The sequence below is a fragment of the Centropristis striata genome, chromosome 21 (genome assembly GCF_030273125.1).
Source record: "Centropristis striata isolate RG_2023a ecotype Rhode Island chromosome 21, C.striata_1.0, whole genome shotgun sequence".
NCBI lineage: Eukaryota > Metazoa > Chordata > Actinopteri > Perciformes > Serranidae > Centropristis > Centropristis striata.
This window is the reverse complement of record NC_081537.1, coordinates 27,380,959-27,403,839: the sequence shown is the minus strand read 5'-3', so window position 1 is coordinate 27,403,839 and position 22,881 is coordinate 27,380,959. Positions and strand designations below refer to the sequence as shown.

At 40.2% G+C, this 22,881-nt stretch overlaps 1 protein-coding gene across 1 annotated transcript in view; it reads right to left on the bottom strand.

Annotated features, from left to right (window-relative positions):
* jmjd1cb (jumonji domain containing 1Cb) overlaps nt 1-22,881 on the bottom strand; it is a 145,858-nt gene that overhangs the window by 63,074 nt on the left and 59,903 nt on the right. Inside the window, exon 2 of the mRNA XM_059324227.1 lies at nt 22,478-22,684. Within this exon, the coding sequence (XP_059180210.1) occupies nt 22,478-22,684 (207 nt within the window). The remainder of the gene's footprint in view (nt 1-22,477; nt 22,685-22,881) is intronic.

Genomic DNA, 22,881 nt, shown 5'->3' with positions numbered 1-22,881 from the left:
AATATCCTAAAAGAAGTGCAACAATTTGTGTTGCACTTTACTATACTGTACACTGGACTATAATGTGTTATTGACATGGAAATAAAAGACCAAGATAAATGAGCTCAGCAAGACTATTCTGCCGTCTTCCAGAAGTAATCCAAAGTATTTAGAAGATGTTACTTAACTAGAGAAATCTATGAAATATGTGACAAATTTGGGTGTATATTCAGTAATCTGTAGTGGAGTATATTTTAAAGGGAACTTCCCACACTGCTAACACTTCCCAATATCTCTGTATTACGACAACATAACAGGAAATGAAAGATTTTAAGCAACTTTCACTTGACGTTAGCTGTAGTGATGAGTCATTGTGTTAAAATATTACGGATTGTTTAAAGTGTCAAACAGTGATGAGACACTGGAGTGGAGTCACTGTGGCCTCAGTCAAATCTTCCACACGCTTCCTCTGAGTAATTCTGATAAATACTGACCTGCCTTATGAGCTATGGAAAGTTAGATATATGACTGTCCGTGTGGAAACACTTGTCATGTGACCTTTCATTAAACACATTTTTATTATGGGGAAATTTCAGCATAAGACTTGAACTCGAAGATGCACTCGAAGTAATATCAAAGCAGGATGCATTTTTTATTCGAAAGGCACAAGTACATCAATCATTTATCAATTTGGTTAAAACCAACAGTGTACTGCTGTTCTCTTTAACTGACAGTCTGCACAAGGAAATATTCCACTCACAGATTCCATATAATAGTTATAGGTTAGTGTCAATTATAGGCATGGCTAGAGGTGGGTGAGCAATTCCAGTTCCACATAGAGGGGAGCAGGGTTGAGTAATGTTCTCATTTGAACCAGTACCATTATGTGGAATTCATTACCTGTACCCAATGGTAGCTTTTCAGTACTTTACGCTCTCTGTAATATCAAAAATGCAGTAGCTTAATAGCATTTTTCCCAGACAATGTTCAAAGAGGGCTGGTTTTACAGCTTAAAATTGCTAAGTTAACAATAGTCAAGACAGTGCTTATGATCATCACTGGGATCATTGTTGGCTCCACACTGTTGCTTCTTTGCTACTGTCAGAGACACTCCTGCTGTCATTTTATTTTCACTGCTACTATGACTATAACCATTAGTCCTATTCCTTCTATTATTACTGCTACTATTACTGTGACTACTGCTGGTCTTTGATTTTATCTACCAGCACCACAACCACTATCATTAGCCACAGACATCATTAGAGGGTTGGTGCTATTATTGTTGTCATTGTTCATCTAGTTCCTCTCTCCCTCCCTCTCTCTCTCTCTACCAAAACCGCTGCCAGAGGTGTGGTGAAACACCATTTAAAACCTGCTCTCTCCCTAAAACCTTAAAAAAAACCCTGCACATTCAACTCAAGACATGTTAGATGCAACACCTTAACTGAATGTTTGTTGAAAGCTGCTCCTTTTGATCCACGTCTAGGGTTTTTGTGTCTCCAACAATTGTTTCTCTTTCTTCTCTTTAAGACAACAGTTTTTTTGAGATTCAAAAGAAGCCCCTTTTCGCCCTGATTTGATCGATATTAACAGCTGGTAACAGTGCAAATCACAGACATTTGTCTCTCCAGTTGCCTGCCCTCCATCTGGAAAACACACTGATGAATGATGTTGCATGCAAAGAAGCTGAAGTGAAAAATATTGAATGGAATGGGAGCGTTATTCTCAGAAAGTTTTCTTTTGATAAAAAACTAACAGAGTCCCAGTGACATTAACAATTTGCCTCAACACACAATGAATCCCAAAGGAGTGTTTGCTTTTAAATAGAGCTGGCCCTGCTGCTGAACCCTGGCACACACACACACAGACACACACACACACACACACACAGAGACCCTAAAGCATCACCTCTGAACCCATCAGCTGACCACAAACAAGCTCTCATTAATCTGTTCATCGCACAGCAGATTTACACTCTGCTACTGTAACAGTACACACACACACACACACACACACACACACACACACACACACACAGTTGTGCAGTAATATCCTGTGGTCCATCTGCTACACTGATGCAGGATTAAAGCAACAGTCATTCACACACACACTATTAAATCCTGCATTACTCACAATCATTTTGTCTGTTTCATTAAACAGCTACATGTGAAGAGTACAGAGGTAGTGGTAGGTAACTAAGACAAGTATGACTCCATCTCTTCAACCTTATTTTCTACGCTGGCTTCAAAACATGGAGGTCTTAAAAAAGTTGAAACAAAAGCGACTTTAAAAAAGGAGGACAGAAACACCTCCTGTGTTCTGCTGCCACTGTTTATCAGAGTGAGAGGCCTGAACTGCTTCTGTGCAGGGAGACAAATGTTTTTTCTGCAGCCCTAGCTGCCATAAAGGTAAGCTATAATTACACATGCACACACAGATCCACAGGAGGCAGGAGATTACACTAGACCAGCTCCATCTGCTCAGGGGGAGAGAAACAGGCAGACAGAGGGAAAGAGGGGGGGCTGGAATTTTTATTGACCCAATTTCCACCAAAACTACATTTCAAACAGTTAACTGGTTTACTTTCTGGCTGCTTTACAAGCCTATGAGCAGGGCACAACCCCCACAACACAACCCCTCACTTCTATACTTGTGAGGACACTTTTTACCATAATGCTATGTATTATCATGCCTTCCTGACATTTCACCAGGGTATACAGTAAGACCATATTTGTGGAAAAAACTTCTAAAATCTGCCCTAATGGTGATATAAGTCATTGCTGCATATATGACAATGCCAATCCCACAACGGTTTGTATCTAATATGCAATTAGCATACTCAGACGAGTCATGCTGGGGCATCCAGTGTAGCATGAAAAGCAGAATCAGTGGAATCAGCGAGGTAGCCTGCCGCTAAATGAGTAGTATGCTTCAATACGCATCCTCGTCACAGCGTAGGACAAAATGCTGCACAAGCCAGATAAGCGACAACTTTGTTCTGCCTGTTTTCTGTAACCGGTGTAGCATTAAAGCGTGGCGAGCTAGCTAACTACCTAGCAGTTACAGAAAATTAGCCAGCTAACTTAAGCAATTAAAAAGTAGTTGTCGACACTAAGTGGAGGCTTTTCATACCGAAATAGACATGATTTTATCTAAAGTGGTTTAGAAAAACAATGTTCCACCAGTAGACCGACTTCTGGTGGCACGTACTGTGAACTAGAAAACATCACCTTCATACAGCAGCTCACCATCAAAAACAGTGTCTGTATTTTGGGCAGTTGTGAAAATCATACAGTTGTATGCAATCTAGTGATTGCTTAATGCATTCATGAATTTGGAAAAACTGCTTTCAGATTTTCTGCTGCATCTACCTGGAACATCTTACAATATTCACTCAAACTCAACACAATTATAACAATGGGCCAGTTTAAAAATATGATAACCAATAACTGCCTTTCACTGCAACTGTTTTTAATGTTTTTCAAGTGTTTTTGTCTGTGCTGTTTGTTCTTCATTGTGTGCTCTCTGTACTCCCGACATCATTGTAAATGAGGGGTTGCCCTCAATGATTCCTTGAGAAATAAATAAAGGAGGAAGGAGGAAAAAAAAAAACTAAATACCCTAGTATATTTTTATGGAAACAGAGCACACTTAAGCCCCGCCCCTACCAGAGGGGAAAACAATCCATCTCTCTCCTTTGACTGTGTATTGATTGAAAGAGCCTTCTTGTCAAAACCGAATGTGAGCTAACAAGAGAAAATGTCTAAAAGCTGCTGTGTGGTGAAAAGTAGTACCAACAGGGTAAAGAACCCAAAACTGCAAGTTTTTACAATCTGAAGAACCCAACAACTGAACATTTAAGGACAAAAGTGGATACAGACATCATATATCCAAAGTCAGTTTTAGGCTAACTACATTTCTTAAGTTAAGGTAAAGCATTTGACACTATGTAATTTTGTGTTGTAGTAGATTGTGGATAATTCAGAAAGCTATGCAGTATTAAGTGCCTCTGCTTGTTAACATACAGCTAACATTAACTTGCTAACAAATAGCTAACATTAGTTTGCTAACATATAGTTAACAGCCAACGTGTCCTCTTAGGTAGGAATAGAGTGCTCAAAAAAACCATATGATATGCTTAAATCTAATAGTTTTAGCTAGAAACAGGCATGTTGTTAGCGTTTTAGCACATGGTTGTATAATGTGGCAACGATAGTTCTCCCCTCCGAAGGGCGTGGTCTTCAGAGTATGACGCGTGGCGCTTTGTCTCTATACCGAGATACCACCCAAACATACATAATACATTCTCTAGCCTTTTACCCTAACCGTAACCATCATAACTAAAGGCTAACGCTTACCATTACCATTACCATTACCTAAACCTCAACCTAATTCTAACCTGAACCTTATAACCTTTCAAACCCTCAAACAGGCTTTGAAAGGTTTGTCTGGCGAAAATCTCCTCACTTTCTGAAAATATTGTCACTCTCAAGGTCAAAACTTAAATTGGCTCTCACAAGGATAGACGGTAAAGTACACACATGCACACAAACACACCTTTGTTCTCCTCTCATCATACACAGAGCCAGTACAGTGACCAGATAACAAGATGCCTGCTGATATGTATTTGTGTGCATGAGTGTGTGCTGTATTTCATTTTTACAAAGTGGGCCATTGTTGCTAGGTAACGTAGCAGGACTTGAGCCGTCTGCAGCTAGTGAAGAGAAGTCAAACAAAGATATAACGCTCGCTTTAATTCTTGCTCTGTTGTCTTCTGCATCACTGCCTCTCCCTTTACTCCTGCCTACCTGCTGCGTTGCCTGTAAGCTGATCAGCGTACAGTACATTTATCACAACTGAATAATGCTGTTAGTAAGCCGTGTGACTGACACGAATCACTTCATCGCATTATTTTAGCTGCAATTACCTGTGGGAAATGAGTAGAAATAAATGATCCAAGCTTATGAATCACAGATCATTGGGACTGGGAGGTTTGTTTTGGAAAGATATTTATGATATTTATAGCATCTCTTCAGGGATACTGCATCAAATCCTCCCTGCTGGCAGCAGCTACAGATCAAACCTCCTCAGGAATTCATTTTAAAAAAAAATAAAAAAAATACAATACACACACACACACACACGCAAGATAAAACCTTCAGTTCTCAACATTAACAAGATCTGTGAAATTACAGCTTCTCTCTCTCTCTTTCTCTCTCTCTATCCCTATCTGTCTCTCTTGCTGTGAAATTAGGACAGAGGAGAGCTCTGCCAGATAATGTTGGTGTGTAGCAGCACATGGGCACTCAGCCAAATCACAGCATGAAAGTGTGTGTGTGTGTGTGTGTGTGTGTGTGTGTGTGTGTGTGTGTGTATTTGTGAGAGAGAGCTAGAAGAGTGTCCCATTAGTTTTCCTGCTGGCTCTGCACCATTTGCCTTTGCTACAGAGGTGGCAGACAGACACACTATCATGTGGCCTGTCAGTTAATTCAGCAGTCTGTCTCCCTTTAAAGCAGGGATGACCTCGCGGTTCTAACCTACAGGCTTTCCAATGGCCAGTACATGTATATGGATTTGGGTTGTATGGATTCAATCTTAAATCACAGCATATGGAAAATGCCATGATTTGAGTATAGAGAGATTGTGAGAGTGCAATTTTTATCAATTCAGGGTATGTCGACTGACTCACGTACTGCGGTTCATAAGCAAGAGTTGTCCGGTATATTCAGCTGCACACTGTTTGTAGTGTCACGACTCTCCATAGCCCTAATTTAATTCTATTTTATATTTTAAGGTCACTATTCGATTCAATTTTTGATTGAAAATTAGTTTCCTGCATAGAAAGCTGTTTTGCAGAGCTTCTGGTCAAAAATGTTTTTCCCTCATCCCTAATAAGCATGCTTGTTGCATTTTAAGTCCGATTCCAAATCATCAGTGCGAGTCAGAGTCGAGTCACACATTCCAAAAATTGGGCTTGGAGTCAGAGTCCAGGACTGGAGTACTCCATCCTTGGTTCCTGTAGTGCAACGCAGAAGGGTTTTAAGTTATCGTTACATTTATAATAAGAGTAAACCGAAGATGCTAGTGGACAAAATGCAGCATCAGTGTCTCCTTAGCCGAGGTATGAACTGAACTGTGATTCCCATCCAACAAATCTCAATGATGCAAACATGCTGTAAATACAATATTTCTCACACTAGTGGTTGCCAGTTGGCACAAGCTACAGCTCTGTAAGTGTTTTCACAAAGAGATGTATTAATGCAAAAGTATCTTTCTGGCCATGTGCCAAGAGGCATTTCCTATAAAAGACACTCAAGTTTGGCTATTTGCATTAAGAGCTGAATATGTTTTATTATATCCTACGTCCTTTCCTTCATTCCCTACGATGGTATGATGCAGCGTGGCTGACACCGTCTCCTCCATCCTCGCTCATTCCCTTTGTTCACTTTCACACACTCTCTCCCTCTGCCCTTGGGTGTCGTCTGGTCATTGGAATTCACTTTGTGTCTTTGATGGGAGTCTGCAGTGAAAGTCTTTAATGAGTTCACACAGTGCTCAACGCTCCCTGGGAGAGAGAGATGATGTAATATCTGGATCAGAGATGCAACCGCACACACACACATGCACACACCATCCTCTCTCGCGCCCTCTGTCCACCGGTCTGCCTCTTCCTCTCTCTCTCTTTCTCTCTCTCTCTTTCTGTCACTCTTCCTCTCTGCTGGAGTTGCTTGTGGTGTCAGATGAGATCTGATCCCATGTCAGAGCTGGAGGAGGCCCGAGCCATGAACACCAACACCAGGTACAAGCTGCCAATGATTGATGAAACAACAGTGCTGCCCAGCAGGAAGAATGATGATAATGCTACCATTTAAATGACCTGTTATCCCAGTCTATCACATGATGCCAATGGGCTCAAAAACATTTTTCCCATAGACTTTTATTATGAAAGAGACGTCTGTAAATCAGCATCTAAGTCACTCAATAACACAAACAAACATATGACCAACAACTTCTGCACTCTGTGAGGTAAAATGACTGGTTTTGTCAAAGGAGTCAGGTGGTTTTGAAGGGGAGTGATATGTACTGCTGTGGAGAAAAGCAGCAAAACATATTTTAGACACCTAAAAAAAAGGTAATATCAGTGAAAGTGAACGCTTGAATATTTTTGCCACTTTTCCTTGCCATCAGAACCCCTTTATGACTGGAAGCTGAAGTTGTTAACTATGCTTTTTTCAAAGCCACCAGACTCCATATACCAAAAAAAATCTATTTACCTCACATCGCACCAGAATTGCTAGTCTATCATTACCGTAGTCATATTTGTTTATGTTACTGTGTTACTTTCAGATCCAAACTAAAGTGGACTCTACAGTATATTATGTTTTTATGGTCATAGCCTGTGGTAACCTACACTGACCTGCCACTTTATTAGGTTAACTTGTTGAACTGCTTGTTAGCGTAAATAATCAGGCAATCACATGGCAGCAACTTAATGCATTCAGGCCTGTAGCCATGGTGAAGGGGAGCTGCTGAAGTTCAAAGCCAGCATCAGAATGGGGAAAAAAGGTGATTTAAGTGACTTTGAACAACTGAATATTTAAGAAACTGATTATCTAACAACCATCTCTAGGGTATAAGGGGATTAGTCCCAAAAAGAGAAAATATTCTGTGAGCCTTGATGCCTTGTTGCCTAATAAAGTGAGTGTATGTCACTGCTTTTTGCTGCGGTTGAGTGGGCGTCTCGGCTTCAAAAACCCAGAAAAGAATGCAGATGGAGTCTTTAAATAGCCCTTATTTCAATCATTATTTCCCAAAACTTGTTAAATGCACTAATAGCTAAATCCAGAGTTATTTTACTAGGCACAATGAGCTGTGATTCATGTGAGTTAGCCTAAAACCGAGCAGTTAGGGGGCGGGATTAAGGGAAACGCTAGTGTGATTTACTTTATGGAACCATGGATGTAGACGACCTACGTAATTTAATATTAGGAACACAAACTTCCTTTGCTACATGTGCCACTGAGCAACTTTAATAGGAATGAATGAGGCCCCAACACCAGTGCTGTACCCAGTTATTTTAATATATCCACAGTTATCCCAACCAGGAAGGACAAATACTTTCACTGAAAGCTTTTATCAAAATCCGAAGAGCAGTTAGAGTTTACTGCGAGTTTGAACATTACATAGCTGTTGATTACATGTGTGCCAAGACATCGTGTAACATCATTGCTTCAATATTTCCTCTGCTGTTGTGTAATGCTGGCATTCTGCTTCAGTAATGGAGTCATGTCAGAGAGAAAAGGGAGGAACAGAGAGGGGTCCCCACTGATCAGTGGAACATAAAGCTGTGTTGTGTCATTGAGGGGAAGCCTGAAGAAGCTCTTCCAAGGTACAGTACAAACACAACAATCTGGCAAATAACTAGACAAACACCGCCACCAGCAGCGTTATTACTGCCACTAATGGGACCGTCCATGCAGTCGGATGCTCACTGTCAGGTGGAACTAATGGGCCAAAAATATCAGCAGCATATATGTGTGTGGTAACAAACATCTGATCAGCCACTAACCTATGCCTACCTAAAATACAGCCAACAAATGTAGAGTATAAATATTGTGGAACACTGATTTGAATCGTTTGGTCAGGTATTTGTTTTCCAAATGACTCAAAAATCATTTTTACACAATTTTGAATAATACATGATTATAATTGGTAGTATTTACTACCACAGGGCATACATTAAAGGCCCATGTTACATCAGATTGTTATATCACATCCTGTATGTCGGCAGCTGTCCTCACATTAAAAGTGTAATAGTGGGTGCGAGTGTGTGGGACGAAGATGTGTCATCACAGACCACATGTCACACACAGACTGGTGAGAAAGGAGACAGAGAGAATGGGTGAGAGTCTGTGTGTGTGTGTGTGTGTGTGTGTGTGTGTGTGTGTGTGAGAAGAATGGCTAATGGCTAACAAACCTAATGTAACATATGAATAAAGCTGTTTGTTTCACCTGGATTTGCAGCACCGTGGTTTAAAACATACACACCCTACTCAGCCTTAACCCATTGAAGCCTGGAAAGCAGATATGTCGTTTTGTAGTATTTCTATAAGCTCTCAAACACTTTTTGAATTTCATTTATATCTGCTACAGAGGCTGAAAATCTATTATTTAGTAGAAGCGTTGACACTTCTGTTGAATTTCCAGAAAAACTTCAGGTTTTAGGGGGTTATTTTAAAATCGCCCAGAGGTTTTACAGGCATTTTAGGCGTCAATGGGTTAATCAGTCATGATTTGCAGAAGTCATTCTGTAACTTAAGCAACACTGTTACAGCAGTGAAAGAGCTGAGCAACACCTATGTGGTTATCCTGCCATGATAAAAGAAACATCAGCATTGACTCAGACCAACCACAGACCAGAAAGGTTGCTAACAAATGTGCATTTTGATGATCTACAGGAGTAATGTGTATGAATTTTTACAGGAGGATTTCCTCTATTGAAAAGATCAAGATCACAATGATTATGATGATGCAACCTGCCCATATTTTCATAATAACAATGTAACAATGTGTGTTGGCATGGGGATCACAATTCAGGGATACATGGTACATAGATTAATGTGAAACCACAGTTCATCATGCTCAAGCTCCACCCAGAAACTTTTACACATTTAGCAACATGTGGGAGGTTAGCACAACAATCAGATTTCAGCACAATTCTTGACTTTCAAAATTCTTTAAAAGGCTAGGCTACATGGTATCAAGTGTGATATAACTCCAATATATTTTTGGAACATGCCACAAGGCCATATGGTCAATTTTTCTTTTTTACAAATCCTGGACTCAGGAGTTGTTAGAGACTAAAAACAGAGCTAAAAGAGAGTGCGACAAGAGTCAGAAAAAACATCTATTTTTGCAGGTTTAAGAAGAGAGCTTTTAGGGTGCACTTACACCCCATTTCAACCAAGGCAGTTCGAGAGGCAGTTCAGAGCGGGTGCCTAATCTCAAACCAATTCTTTGCGTTTCAACAGCCAAAGAAACAGGACCTCAGCCAGCAAAACTGGTTTCCCTAGCGGCACCAAGTCTTTGCTGGTCTGGAACCACAAACCACCTACTTCAGGGGCAGGGGGCGGGATAATCGTGTCCAACAAGACCAACTACGCCAGTTGAAGAAACTGTGAACCTGAACTAGAAGGGCAACTAGAAGGGTAAATACCCAAAGCTGAAATGACTCAAAAACCACAGCAGGAGAATTCATCACATCACGGCTGCAGATACCAAGCCAAAAAAACAAGTGACACTTATACAGATTAACGTGAAATAGTCTAGAATAGAGGTGGTGCATTTAAGAGCAGACCACATTTTATTATTGTGAGTTATTCCCATATGTGCCAATTGTATTTTAATTCTATAACTAGATTCACGTTGGTCGAAAAGTGTTATCAGTGATTGTTGAAAGAACAATGAGGACATACTAGGCTTCCTTCCATGTATGTGTTAAAGCATGTTTATATTGTTCACTACATTATGGAGCACTGACAAATTTTCCAAAGGAAGTCCATATCTTTAGGTGTATGTTGTGTAATGTAATGTGTAATTGTAATCCAACAAAGTTAATCACAAATAAATACGCAACTTCACAAAGTGAGAATGGTGGTGAATGTGGGAAGACTTTTTGGGTGTGTAGAGAGTAGGAGAGCAGTTGGACTGAATCTCATTTAGGCCGATACGGACACAATATACAACATCAATTTCACAATGAAATATTTCAACAGTATAGGTTGTAGCAGTTACATCACTGCCACGAGATTGTGAGAGAGGGGGAAATGAAGAGTGAAGACAGTCAAAAGAGGCAACGGCAAATCCTGCCTCACTAAACACCTTATCAGTCTCTACGCAGACAGGAAACCCACAGAAGACTCATTTCCTACACACACACACACACACATACACACACACACTGAACTGAAGTGAATCAGGAGGTGTGAGCACTTCCTCCCCTGTGAACAAAAACAATATGGGAGGAAAGCAGTGACAGTCAGACTGTGCGCGTGTGTGTGTGTGTGTGTGTTTGTGTGTGTGTGTGTGTGTGTGTGTGTGTGTGTTAGAGAGAGAGAGAGAGAGAGAGAGAGAGAGAGAGAGAGAGTGAGTCCAGGTGTTTCAGCATGTGTGTGTTCATATTTATGCACATGCATCTGTGTGTGCACTGAAGTACAGATTGTGAGTGGGTGTATTATCATGTGACCAAAAAGCATGAGCTCAGTGTGTTTCTGTTTCTTTCGCACACGCACACGCACACGCGCACACGCACACGCACACACACACACACACACACACACACACACACACACACACACACACACACACACACACACACACACAGGAATGTCAGGTAAAGTTTGTTGTTTTCTGGGTTAAGCAGAGGGCAACCACATACACACTCGCCTCATCCGCCTACACAGTGTGTTTACACAGTGTGTTTGTTAGCCTCTGGGTACCTGCAATTGTAATCACAAAATTTGACTGGTATAGATAATCCATGCTGATTACAAATTGAGTTTAAATCTGTGTTTAAGTGTCAAGGGTTGCTACTTTATGAGTCACTGAATGCTTCACATTCTTGGTTCTGATTAGGTATTTAACAATAAGTCACGATTCCCTGAATCCAAAGAGTTGGGATGCAGAGTAAAACTTAAAAAAACAACAACAAAGGCATCAAATTCAGATTGGCCCTGGCAGTCTACATGTTATATCCTTGGGCAAGATACTGAACTGAGAATTGTTCCCTTGTTGTGACATCAGCGTGCAAGTGGATGTTTAATCTTCCTGATGAGCTGGTAGCTTCAGACCAGTGTATGAATGAATGTGTGTGTAAATGGAAGAATGCTGGATTGCAGTGTAAACTCACTGTGAGTGGTGGCTTGGACTAGAAATCTGTCCATTTATCAATTACATTGACTGGGCTGCAACTAACACATGTCATTATCAATTTATCTACACATTATTTTCTTAATTTATCGTTTGATCAATAAAATGTCAGGAGAGAGTGAAAAAAAGCCATCACATTTTCCCAGAGCCCAAGGGAGTTCTTTACTGGCTTGTCTCAGTAAAAGTCCAAAAGTGAAAGATGTTTGGTTCACTATGACAAAGAAACTCAGCATGTCCTCACAACCTAGAAGCTCAATTATCAGATAACAGGCTACTAAAATCATATTAATCATCTTGTAACCAGGAGGCAACCTCCCGGTCTGAGCAGTAGAGCAAACCTGGAAGTGCCTTAAAAGTCTGCAACCTTTCAAAAAACCAACAGGAGTCGCCAACGGTGGTTGCAAAATAACTCCGGTCCTATCTATCTCAATACAAAATGAGAAGACTTCTCACTTGATTTATTACCTCAGAAAAAAATCCACCTGGCAATATTATGATCCCAACCGCTAGTTTCAAGTCATGTCCAATACAATATAATGTTAAATGTGTAAATAATGCTCCCATTCAGAAGAAAATAGATAAAGCAGGGTGGGATTTGGGGCATGGTTACCTTTGATTGACAGGTCGCTAACATGCCAAGCTGCCAATCAGGATAGAAACAAAACAAAACAATGTGTATCCACTGCCCTGTGTACGTCTAAATAGCTGTGAACCTGTTTGTCTTGTTTTTGTCTCAGATCTTTGACCCTTTCAGCGTATGTTATCAGTTCATGACAGTTTACTTGGACATTTTGTTCATTTAAAAATGTCTTGTTCGTTTGGTTGTGCTAACAGACACTCCAAAGAGAGTGTTGTTGAATTATCAGGTAAGTAACGGACATTTGTTTTAGCGTTAATCGTTTATATACAGCGGTCCTCGCACCTCCCTACTCCAAATATCTCTCCTGGCTTCAAAAAAACAAAGATGGCGACAGCCGTAACACTGAACTCAATGCTTCAAACGGGCAGCCCACAAACCAATGGGTGATGTCACGTGACTACGTGCGTTATTTAAATACAGTCTATGGTTGTAACCTCTCTATGACGATTATTAAGTTGACAACATGGAGTAGGGTTGGATCATTGTGTACAAAACTCAATCGTCCCATCAACCCTGACTCTTTGGCTGGAAGCACTGGATTGAGATTAGAGTCCGGCTCAGAACTGGCCCTTGAACTCCATTGGTTGAAAAGGGAAATATGTACACCTTAAAACTCATCATGGAAGTGTTTTTCTGTGTGTGTGTGTGTGTGTGTGTGTGTGTGTGTGTGTGTGTGTGTGTGTGTGTCAATTCAATCTACCATTGGCCCAACCCTAACATGTTGCAACACTTTCCGTTTTCGTGGCTCACTCTATGTTCACTGTGCAAGTATCAACACTGTCCATGTCGGTGCTCATCACTGACAGATGACCTGGTAAAAAGGGACAGATGTGTGGCACTAGGCTGCAAACTGGACAAACAGGACTGTATTAAATGATATTCACCAGTTACATGACACAAAAGCCGTGCTCCATTTAAGCTCATTGCATGATCAGAGGTGAACTTTACAGCACAACAACCCAAACAACCCTGGCAGGTCCCGTCTCAAGTCACTGCTAAAAGCAGCAGAACAACAAGGTTCACACATGTCACACACACACTATATAAATCGGCATGCCAGCATACTAACATACTGGGACTCTAATTTACACAACACTTCTCATTGACTGCCTACCCCCTCTCTCTCTCTCTGTCTCTCTCTCTCTCTCTCTCTCTCTCTCTCGCTCTCTCGCTCTATTAAAAGATGCCTGCATCAGCACAGTGGGCAGCTGCACACACACACTCTCAGCTGCACTGACATACTTTAACAGATGACTGTAGTCTGAAAGGGAAAAGGTCACAAACATCTGTGCATGTGAGTGTGTGTGTGTGTGTGTGTGTGTGTGTGTGCGTGATGAATTGAGCAGACTCCATTAGCTAACAGAGCTAAGGTTATCCTACAGGAGAGATAAATGACACTGCAGCCTTACATCGCCTGACACCACCTGTCCTTACGCCAACACACACACGAACATGCCTCAAATACACACTAAGTCAAGACTCAACTGGACCGCTAACACCACCGCTGACTGTATCAATGCCACTTCAAAATAATTTTCTGTTCACAGCAGGATTTTCTTTTACTCTGAATGGAAACAGCGGTCGTCCAAATTATCCAGCTCCAGGGGATTAGCTGAACTCAGCGCTCTCAAACCATGCACGGAGGATCTTGTGTGAAACATGCAAGACCTTTCTGTCAAAGTCAAAAGCCTGTCTGTGGGAAAAGGACATGCATGTTCAAAGCCCATTGGCTGGTCAAAAGGGGTTACTGTAAGTCAAAGTGTTACCGAGTGATGTGGAGTGGGTTAAAGGAAAAATGTTCCACAGCAATCTGTTCATCTCTTTTAGTTGTCTGCCATGGAAATAACTGGAGCCAAATTGATATATTGGTCTGCCAATAAAATCGGCCGATATTGGCCTGGATTTAGAAACGCTCTATCTATTTTATATTTATTTATTCTTTATTGAAATGGTCAAATGATATTGAACATGCTAAGTTTATTTAACAATTTATTTTATTATTATTTATTTAAATGTCAGTAATGGATTACTAAACTTGCAGTATTTATTTAACTATTTATTTAATTTAAATTTTTTCCTTATTTTCTGAGTTTTCATTTTCTATTTCAAATTGGTTGAAAATGCAATATGTTGTATGCATAATCCATAATACTGTTATATATTCTTTGACAGGTTATTTTTGAAGAAAGCAGCCTTCGGAGTACCTTTGCATAGTCATATTGGTGCAAAATTGGTGCAAATTCTACATAAAACCATCATTCCAGCTCAAAAATGTACTATGTTGGCCGCCCCTTTGAAATGAGTATCAGTCTCAAAATCACATATTGGCTGGGCTCTAGTAATAACCATGGCAAACCATGGTGAATATGAAAAATAAATTACTTTTGGGGATAATAAATGGTCGCCTATAAAGTTGGAATAAAATCTTTTACAACAGAGGATTGTGTCTGAATACAAAAAAGACAAATAGAAAATGTGTCCTTGTTGATATTGATATTGTCCCTACAAATACACCAGATTATTCACTATTAAAAAAAAAAAAATCTTTTTTCAGGGTGATGACATAAAATATGACTGGCATTTGCATTTGAATACCTCTATGGAAGCTTCATATACAAAGAAATGACTCTGAACAGCCCTAAAATTTCACAGCCATTAGCTTCTATATTGTTTTTCTTGTAGTGTGTAAATCTGTTTCAAACCCTCCTAACAGTACAGAACAGAGCAGTATGATCGGATGGTCATTAATGGGTTAATTTTAACGGTCTATGGACAGCTCTCCCAGGAGACTTGAGATCTGGCTAACTGTCATTTGTCCATCCACTCTCTGCATTGTGACGCAGAGTAGAGAGAAGTGTTTTTTCTTCTTAGCTAATGACAGTGGCAGAGATGAGGACCAGTATCTGACATTAACAAGCACTGAAATACAGGGATAAGACCCATCATATCAGGGTTTTGTTGTACAGAGAAGCCATTATCAATTCAGTTGTGACTGTCTCAGATTCAAGCTGGGGGATTTGATGCATCTCTGTGTGTGGAGTCTGCATGTTTTCCCATTGTCTAGTGACCCAGCACAGTCTAAACACATACAAGTTGGGTTCTCTGGAGACTAATTTGCTGTAGATATTCGGTCTATAACTTTGACATACAGAAGACTCTTTTTTTAAAACTTGTGTGAGCTTGAACATACTATAGTAATGGATATACTCTTGAACAGACAGCAGATCAGTCTTACAACCTTTAGCTGATAATTCATCTTGATCTTCCAGTTCTAACTCTGGTAATCAGATTACTGCATCCTCCTGCTGCTCCACCTGCAGCCACTACTGCTGCAGCTGTCTCTACTACCAGCATTATAGGTTCTATTACACCCTAACTAATGCTGCATCCCAGTAGCACTGATCCATTATACAATATTTATAACAAGAGCTACATTTCAGTTCGGTCTTTTCTGAGGCTGCATTCGCACCAAATAAGGCATCGCATGCACTACCTACATTCAAATGAATCGGCTGACACCACAATGCCTCAGTTGGTGTGAATGAAGTGTAACTTGTGTTAAAGCATTATTAGACCAAACACGAATTTCCACCCTAACAAAAATAATGCTTGTAAAAAAAAAAAAAGGAAATTTGATTCTTTGGGTTCTTATCAATGCTTGCAAGCACCATGCACAAACAATCACTGAAAACACAGAAATATCCAAAATGTCTTACGTCTCGCCTCCACTATGTACGCGGCAGAAGCGGGATGCCTTGATCAAATGATCCCACCAATTTTCTGCATCCGGAGGTAGTCACAGAGGCGGAAAATTGGTGGGACTGTTGGAAGCGGGACCACTATGAACGGGACATCCCAGCAAGGCGGAATATTTGACGTTGCGCGTGACGTCTAACACACACCTCCCACTTAGTCCGACAGTCATCGAATCACTGTTTACTGCAGTCGCCGTCGCTAACTGTAACTGACACACAGTGTCCGCCGGTAATTGTAAACAAACCGGCATGCTAACTGTACACATAGTGTCCAGTGCTTGTTGTAAACAAACTGAAGTCGCTAGGTGAACACATGCTGCTGCAGCACATACACACTGTACTGCTACAGAGGTAACTGTTAGCACTGTGCTACTGCGCAGCACTGCTGCTGCTCTGTCGCACATCTCTATCGTCTCCTCCCACCTCGTTACGCAACGATGGACTGCACTATGAAAGGGCACGAATAGCACGCCTTCGCGGGATCACTTTGAACCCCAGAAGATGAAAAGGCTAGTTAAGCCTGTAGTTAACCATGAAAATGGACTTCAGAAAGTCATACATTAATGTTCTGAACCCATATACGCCTTAATGGATTAACTTAATTGAATAATTATGTCATGTTTATGAAAAATGTATGACTAGAACTGAGCTTATGAGCAACATCTTATGAGAAATTGAGCATGGGAATGGACTTCATATGCTTCATTCACAATGTTCTTACTCATCATCCCTAACACACTTTCATGATTATGATAAACAAATTAATTAACTAATATTTATTACAGAATTATGATGTGAAAATCTTGACACGTAGTGCTGAGCTGCGCCTCAAATTAATCTTCAGGTTCCCAGCTTTCAGGTAATGTTCACCACTTCTACGTGGCATGTATTTGACCTGCTATCTCCCCCTAAAGATCCACTGCCCACAACCCCCAATTCTTAATAAAAGGGGGCTGAATGATATGGGGTTAGCTGTATCACTGCTCTTTCACAGTTAATTTCTTATTAAGGAGGGGAGCCTGTCTATGTGGGATTACACATGCTGTCTAAAGCGAGTGGTTACACAGCGAGTCAGTGGATGCACAGCAGCTGGAGATTCATTTACTGCCACACTAAAGCTCATCTGACATCAGCTTTAAAAGTCAAGTTAATTACATTTTAACCTACAAAACAACCGAGATAAAACAATGCATTGACATGTGGATTAAGATAAAATGCATGATAACTTAAAATAAAAGATTATTGGTATAAATACAAAATATTAGCCGACTGCAGCTTTAGGTTTAGGATGTTAATAATGCAGGGCAGAAATTCATCTTTTCCAATACTAGCAAATGTATACACATCTGTCGAGTCTTCAGAGCTCAAAAAGACCAACGCCGAGAGGAAGCACAAAACACAGAGACATGAATGAAAAGAGTATGTGAGAGAGTAAAACCAGACTGAGGTGAACAATGACAACCATGAATAATTGAGCAAAAAAAGAGAGACAGTGCATGTGTGTTGCTGCGTGTGTTAGTGTGTGGAGGTCACAGTGGTTTAGTTATGTAACTATGTAATAACTAGACGAGCAATCTGCTGCGTCCGTCTGCTTGAGGACTGATCTGTGTCCGACTGTGAAGGTGTCTGTTACTAGGTAAATGTGTCAATAATAATGAGTTTCTGCAGAAGTGTTCGAAGCCTGCGCATGTGCCGAAAATGAAGGCCAGACTGAACATTTAACTTAGAGTTTAATTAAGGGGGAAGTAAACAACCAGAAATAGAGAAACACTTTCAGATGAGCCAATTCAAACTCAGCTGCTGCTGCATTTGCTTTACATTAAAAGTGTCCACTGGGGTCTCCTTTCTTCAGGGCTTTAATCACAATTCACCAGTTTCCCAGGAGTGTAATGCTCACTGCGACAGCTGTATGAAGCAGTCAAACTGTGAAACAATTTATTTTGGCAACTACAAAGAGAGTCAAGCCTTTGTTTGAAACAGGTTTATATCGGAGAGAGTCATTTCTAATTTCCCATTTTATATGCATACTTTAATACAATTTGTTTTCTTATCTGCTCCTGTTGATGCTGATTAAAACTTGAACGGCTGTGTTGATAAATCCAGTTGCTAAGACACTGGTTTATTTCTCACAGCTGTTAAGCTACCATCAATGAAACTCAACACTTACTGTATTAATGTTTCATGATAAAAGCCTTGCAGTAGTTTAAAGTGCGTGATGCATCCACTTGTACCACAGACTGGATAACTTGTATAGGTGGACACAGCCAACGGGACATCAAGCATTTGTTTGTGGACTGATGTTTTGGAGCCTTGAGTCTATTTTAATCTGAATATATATTGATGTATTGCAAAAGACTTGATAAATCAAGTGAGAAGTTTTCTCGTAGAGTTTCATACAATCAAACTTCTTATTGCAACCAGCAGAGTTGCCCCCTTCTGGCCATTAGAAAGAATGCACGAAAAGACTATGAGACGGAGGATGGAACAGCATCATGAGATCCATGCACTGTGTCACCGTCAGAACCATTACATCCCTATTTGTATCTATGCATTTAATTCCATAAATCTGGTGTAAATTTTAGTTTGAGCCATCTTTGGATTTTAAGTGCTGTTTTCAATGAAGTACATATTCAAGAAATATCAACAACAAAAAAATCACCCAGAAAGGAAATAATGTACTTTCTCAAAGTTCTGCTTTATTTGCGACTTGGAATACTTTTGATTCGAGCCTGACAGAATAGAATATCTTTATTTGTCATTATGCAATGCATAACGATATGTCTGTTGACTGATATTATCGGCATATATGCTGTCTGACATGTGCTGTTATGAAAACTTTTTTCACACAATAAATAATGAAGAAAATGTTTCTTGGTGAGATTTAGAAATGCTGCTAGCTATACATTTTTTTGTTCATTTTTTAAATTTTATTTTATTCCTATTTATTCTTTATTTTCTCAGTTATAATTTATAGAATTGGCTAAAAATTGTAATACATTATTTTTATAATAATTTTTGAAAATCAATCAAAATGACTGTATTTATCCCCTGACCTTAACACTGATGAAATTATTTAATAAAGTTTTATGTTTGTGAAAATAGCTCTCCGGGTACATTTACAGAGTGGTGAAAAATAAGTGTACAATCCACATAAAAAGATCTATTTTCATTCCAGCTCCAAAAATTTATATATCGGCCACCATATCAGTTATCCATTAAATCAGTATCGGCATCAGTCTCAAAAACCCATATCAGGTCATCTTTAATCTCATCATTTCACTGTTATCTATTTAAAATGAACGCATAATGTTCTTAATAAAAATCAGTGGTTTGCTGCTTCTTGAAAACTTAAAGCCTCATTCCTCACTGCTATGTGTGTGTCTGTACTAGATTTTGATGTTGTTGCTATGACAATAGCAACAGAGGGGCAGTGATATGACAAAAAAGTAAAAGAAAAACAGGAGGAGGAGTCAGACGGAGAGAAAAACAACCAGGGAAAAACTGTGTGTGTGGAAGTCTTTGAACTCTTATCTCCCATGTGTGTGCCAGATGGTGCTGTGCACTCTGCTATTACATAATCAAAACAGTGAATCACATCTCCATGCGCACACTCGCACGCAGAAAAAGACGCACACAGTCCAAAACTAAATGCCATCAATGTCAAACATTTACGAACCGAAATTCAGTGACAGACAGAAAAACATTGAGCTCCGGCAGACTACAAATAGGAGTTCAGCGCCGCAGACAAACACACATCCGCGCAGCTTTGCCGTGTCTACACACACCTCTGTCGTCTGAAGTGTGTAAGATGCAGTGGGGGTGTGAGGAGTAGTGTGACTTACAGAGTACAACTAAAACACCACAGGAACCACACTGGCACCACAACAAAGCCTGCGTGGATGTGTGTGTGCTGACGAGAGACACAGAGCAGACTCAGCATCAGAATGATGATGTGTTCACTGATAATGACACACACACACACACACACACAGACACAACAGAGTGGGACGTTCCTATTATAAGCATGATGAGAGAAAAACATTTAAACTGTGGTTTCTATTCAGTCACTTTACTGTAATCCTCCCTCATTCAGGTTAACAAATACCTCCACATTTAACCATTAACTGAAAATCAGAGCCTTTATTATCTGAAATAATACAGATTACTTCCCTACAACACAGAACCAAAAAATCAATTAACTATTGCTCTCTATGTGTTCACATTCCACTACTAACTAGGCTGTCTGAAATCACATTCAATGCAAAACCTTTATCCTACTTTAGTTGGCTTCCAAACTGGCAGCAATATTTTGTATCTGGTGCTGAATAGTTTCACTACAGGAAAATAGTAATATATCTGCTTTCTGCAACTTTAATCTATTCTACTTGAGAGGTCAAAGTTACAGGACATAACTAGAGTTGGGTCGATGTCTGGTTTTTCTGGACTGGTCTGGTGTACGAGCTAAACCGGTTTGATTTATTGCAAACTGGCACAACCAGCATTTGTTATTATGACACGTTTTGGCTAATTAAAAGGTAGCCTACATCATCAACCTGTGCTAACAGAACTAAATCCATCTTGCATTTACAGTGTTTCCTACATATAGACCGTACTTTGATGTGTCCACTGGCCACCAAAGTATGTAGTGACCCATTTTAATTAACCCATTTGAATGAAGACATCCATGATCAATTTACCCCAGAGAGAGAGGAGTGCAATACAACAACATGATAAGCATATTATGTTGATTATATTTGAGCGTATTTCTGATAAGCTGATGCAGTGACCATGAAGAAGTTCAGTAGAGTTGGGAGTGGTGATGACGCACACTGGTGCGAGACAAGGTAGACTTATTCTTGGAGAAGACTAAGACTGCGCCAATATGGAAACATTTAGCCAAAGAGGTGAGCCTCACTCTCTGCTTCTCGTTCTTCTCCTGTTAATTTGCATTTGGAAAACCAGCTTAGAGGTGAATTACCACAATAAAGTGGCCTGGAGTCGCTACACTCTCATTCATTGGATCTCTCAGTCTCATTATTTTCCACTCAGGAGCAGCTGCTGAGACAAGTGTGACACCTAGTGGTAGAATTCGGTATAGCGGACCAGTCCGGTGTTTGATAATGCCCGACCTTATACCTAGAAGTACTTTTCTAAGTATATATATATAAGTATATATCTAAGAACTAAAAGTCCCTTCAATATGTCTGTTTGTGCTTCCAGCACCTAAAGAACAGTGAACTTGTTTTGCTTTTTTCAAACCTGCCTGCAGGTTTTGGGGTTCAGGGTTGATTGTATAACCACAATGAAACAAATAGCAGATAAAGTTTAGTCTCTCTCCCACCAGTCTTGGTTCTCGATCCCTGCTCTCTATCTCCAGCTCATTTTCACACACTCCTTTCTCTTTATCTTGCTCTTTTACACAAGTCTGGATGTCTAATCGCATTCAACCTATGTTTAACGCCCAAAACATCACAAGAAATGTTGACCTTCTGTTTTGTCAGCTGTAATGTTTACGATTAACCCATTGAGGCCTGAAACACCTGTAAAACCGATTTTAAAATCAGCCCCTAAAACCTGAAGTTTTTCTGGAAATTCAACAGAAGTGCCAACGCTACTAAATAATAGATTTTTCAACCTCTGTAGCAGATAGAAATGAAATTCAAAAAGTATTTGAGAGCTTATACAAATACTACAAAACAACGTATCCGCTTTCCAGGCTTCAATGGGTTAACCAACCAGCGTTTCTGGGGGTCAAACTATGGCTGAGCACCTAGAGAACCAAAGATTCTGGGTCATCCAGTGCAAGTGTAGGTAAGGTACATTAATATTATGTATGTTATTTAGTGCAAACAGGCCACTTGAGTCAAAAAGTATAGCATCTCAGCTGCTAAGGATCTAGTCACAAAACAAGATTAACTAAAAATTGAAAGAGCTTGTTCCACACAAAGTCCCTCACAATGAGGATAAAGATGGTGGCCTTTAAAACCTCAACAGACACAGCCTAACACAGAACATCTGCTAAACACAGCCCAAATGCCACTCAGTAACCACAAAGACAAATAAATGCAACAACACAAAGTGAGAATGAGATTATTTTTAGATGAAGAGAAGTTCAGTCATATGGCTGGTGGTTATAATTGTGTCCAGTCTATAAATAGAAAAACAAAGGTCTTACCAGGGCAGGCCACTGTATGTGTTTGGCCTTGGTTCCCTGCAGCAGGCCTCCTGCTCCTCCACCTGCTCCTGCTCCTCCTCCTCCTCCTGCTCCCTCCTTCCTCTTGGCCCAGACCAGCTGGTGCTCCAGCAGAAACAGCTGGAAATCCTCATAGATCTTCACCCACTCTCTCTTCTCCCACTCCTGGTCGTCAAACTCCACATATACCTGCACAGGACACAGAAGGACCATTTTCATTAACAACGTCACAAACCAAAGCTATAAGAGGGCACTTTGGTTTTGCCTTTTAGACTCCCATTAGACTTGCCTTTTGGGACATAGTAATTAGAGTGCATTTTTACTTTGAATTTCTCTATAGGGGAGGTTAGGAGAGGAGAAGAAAAAGGACAACGAAGAAGGAAGAA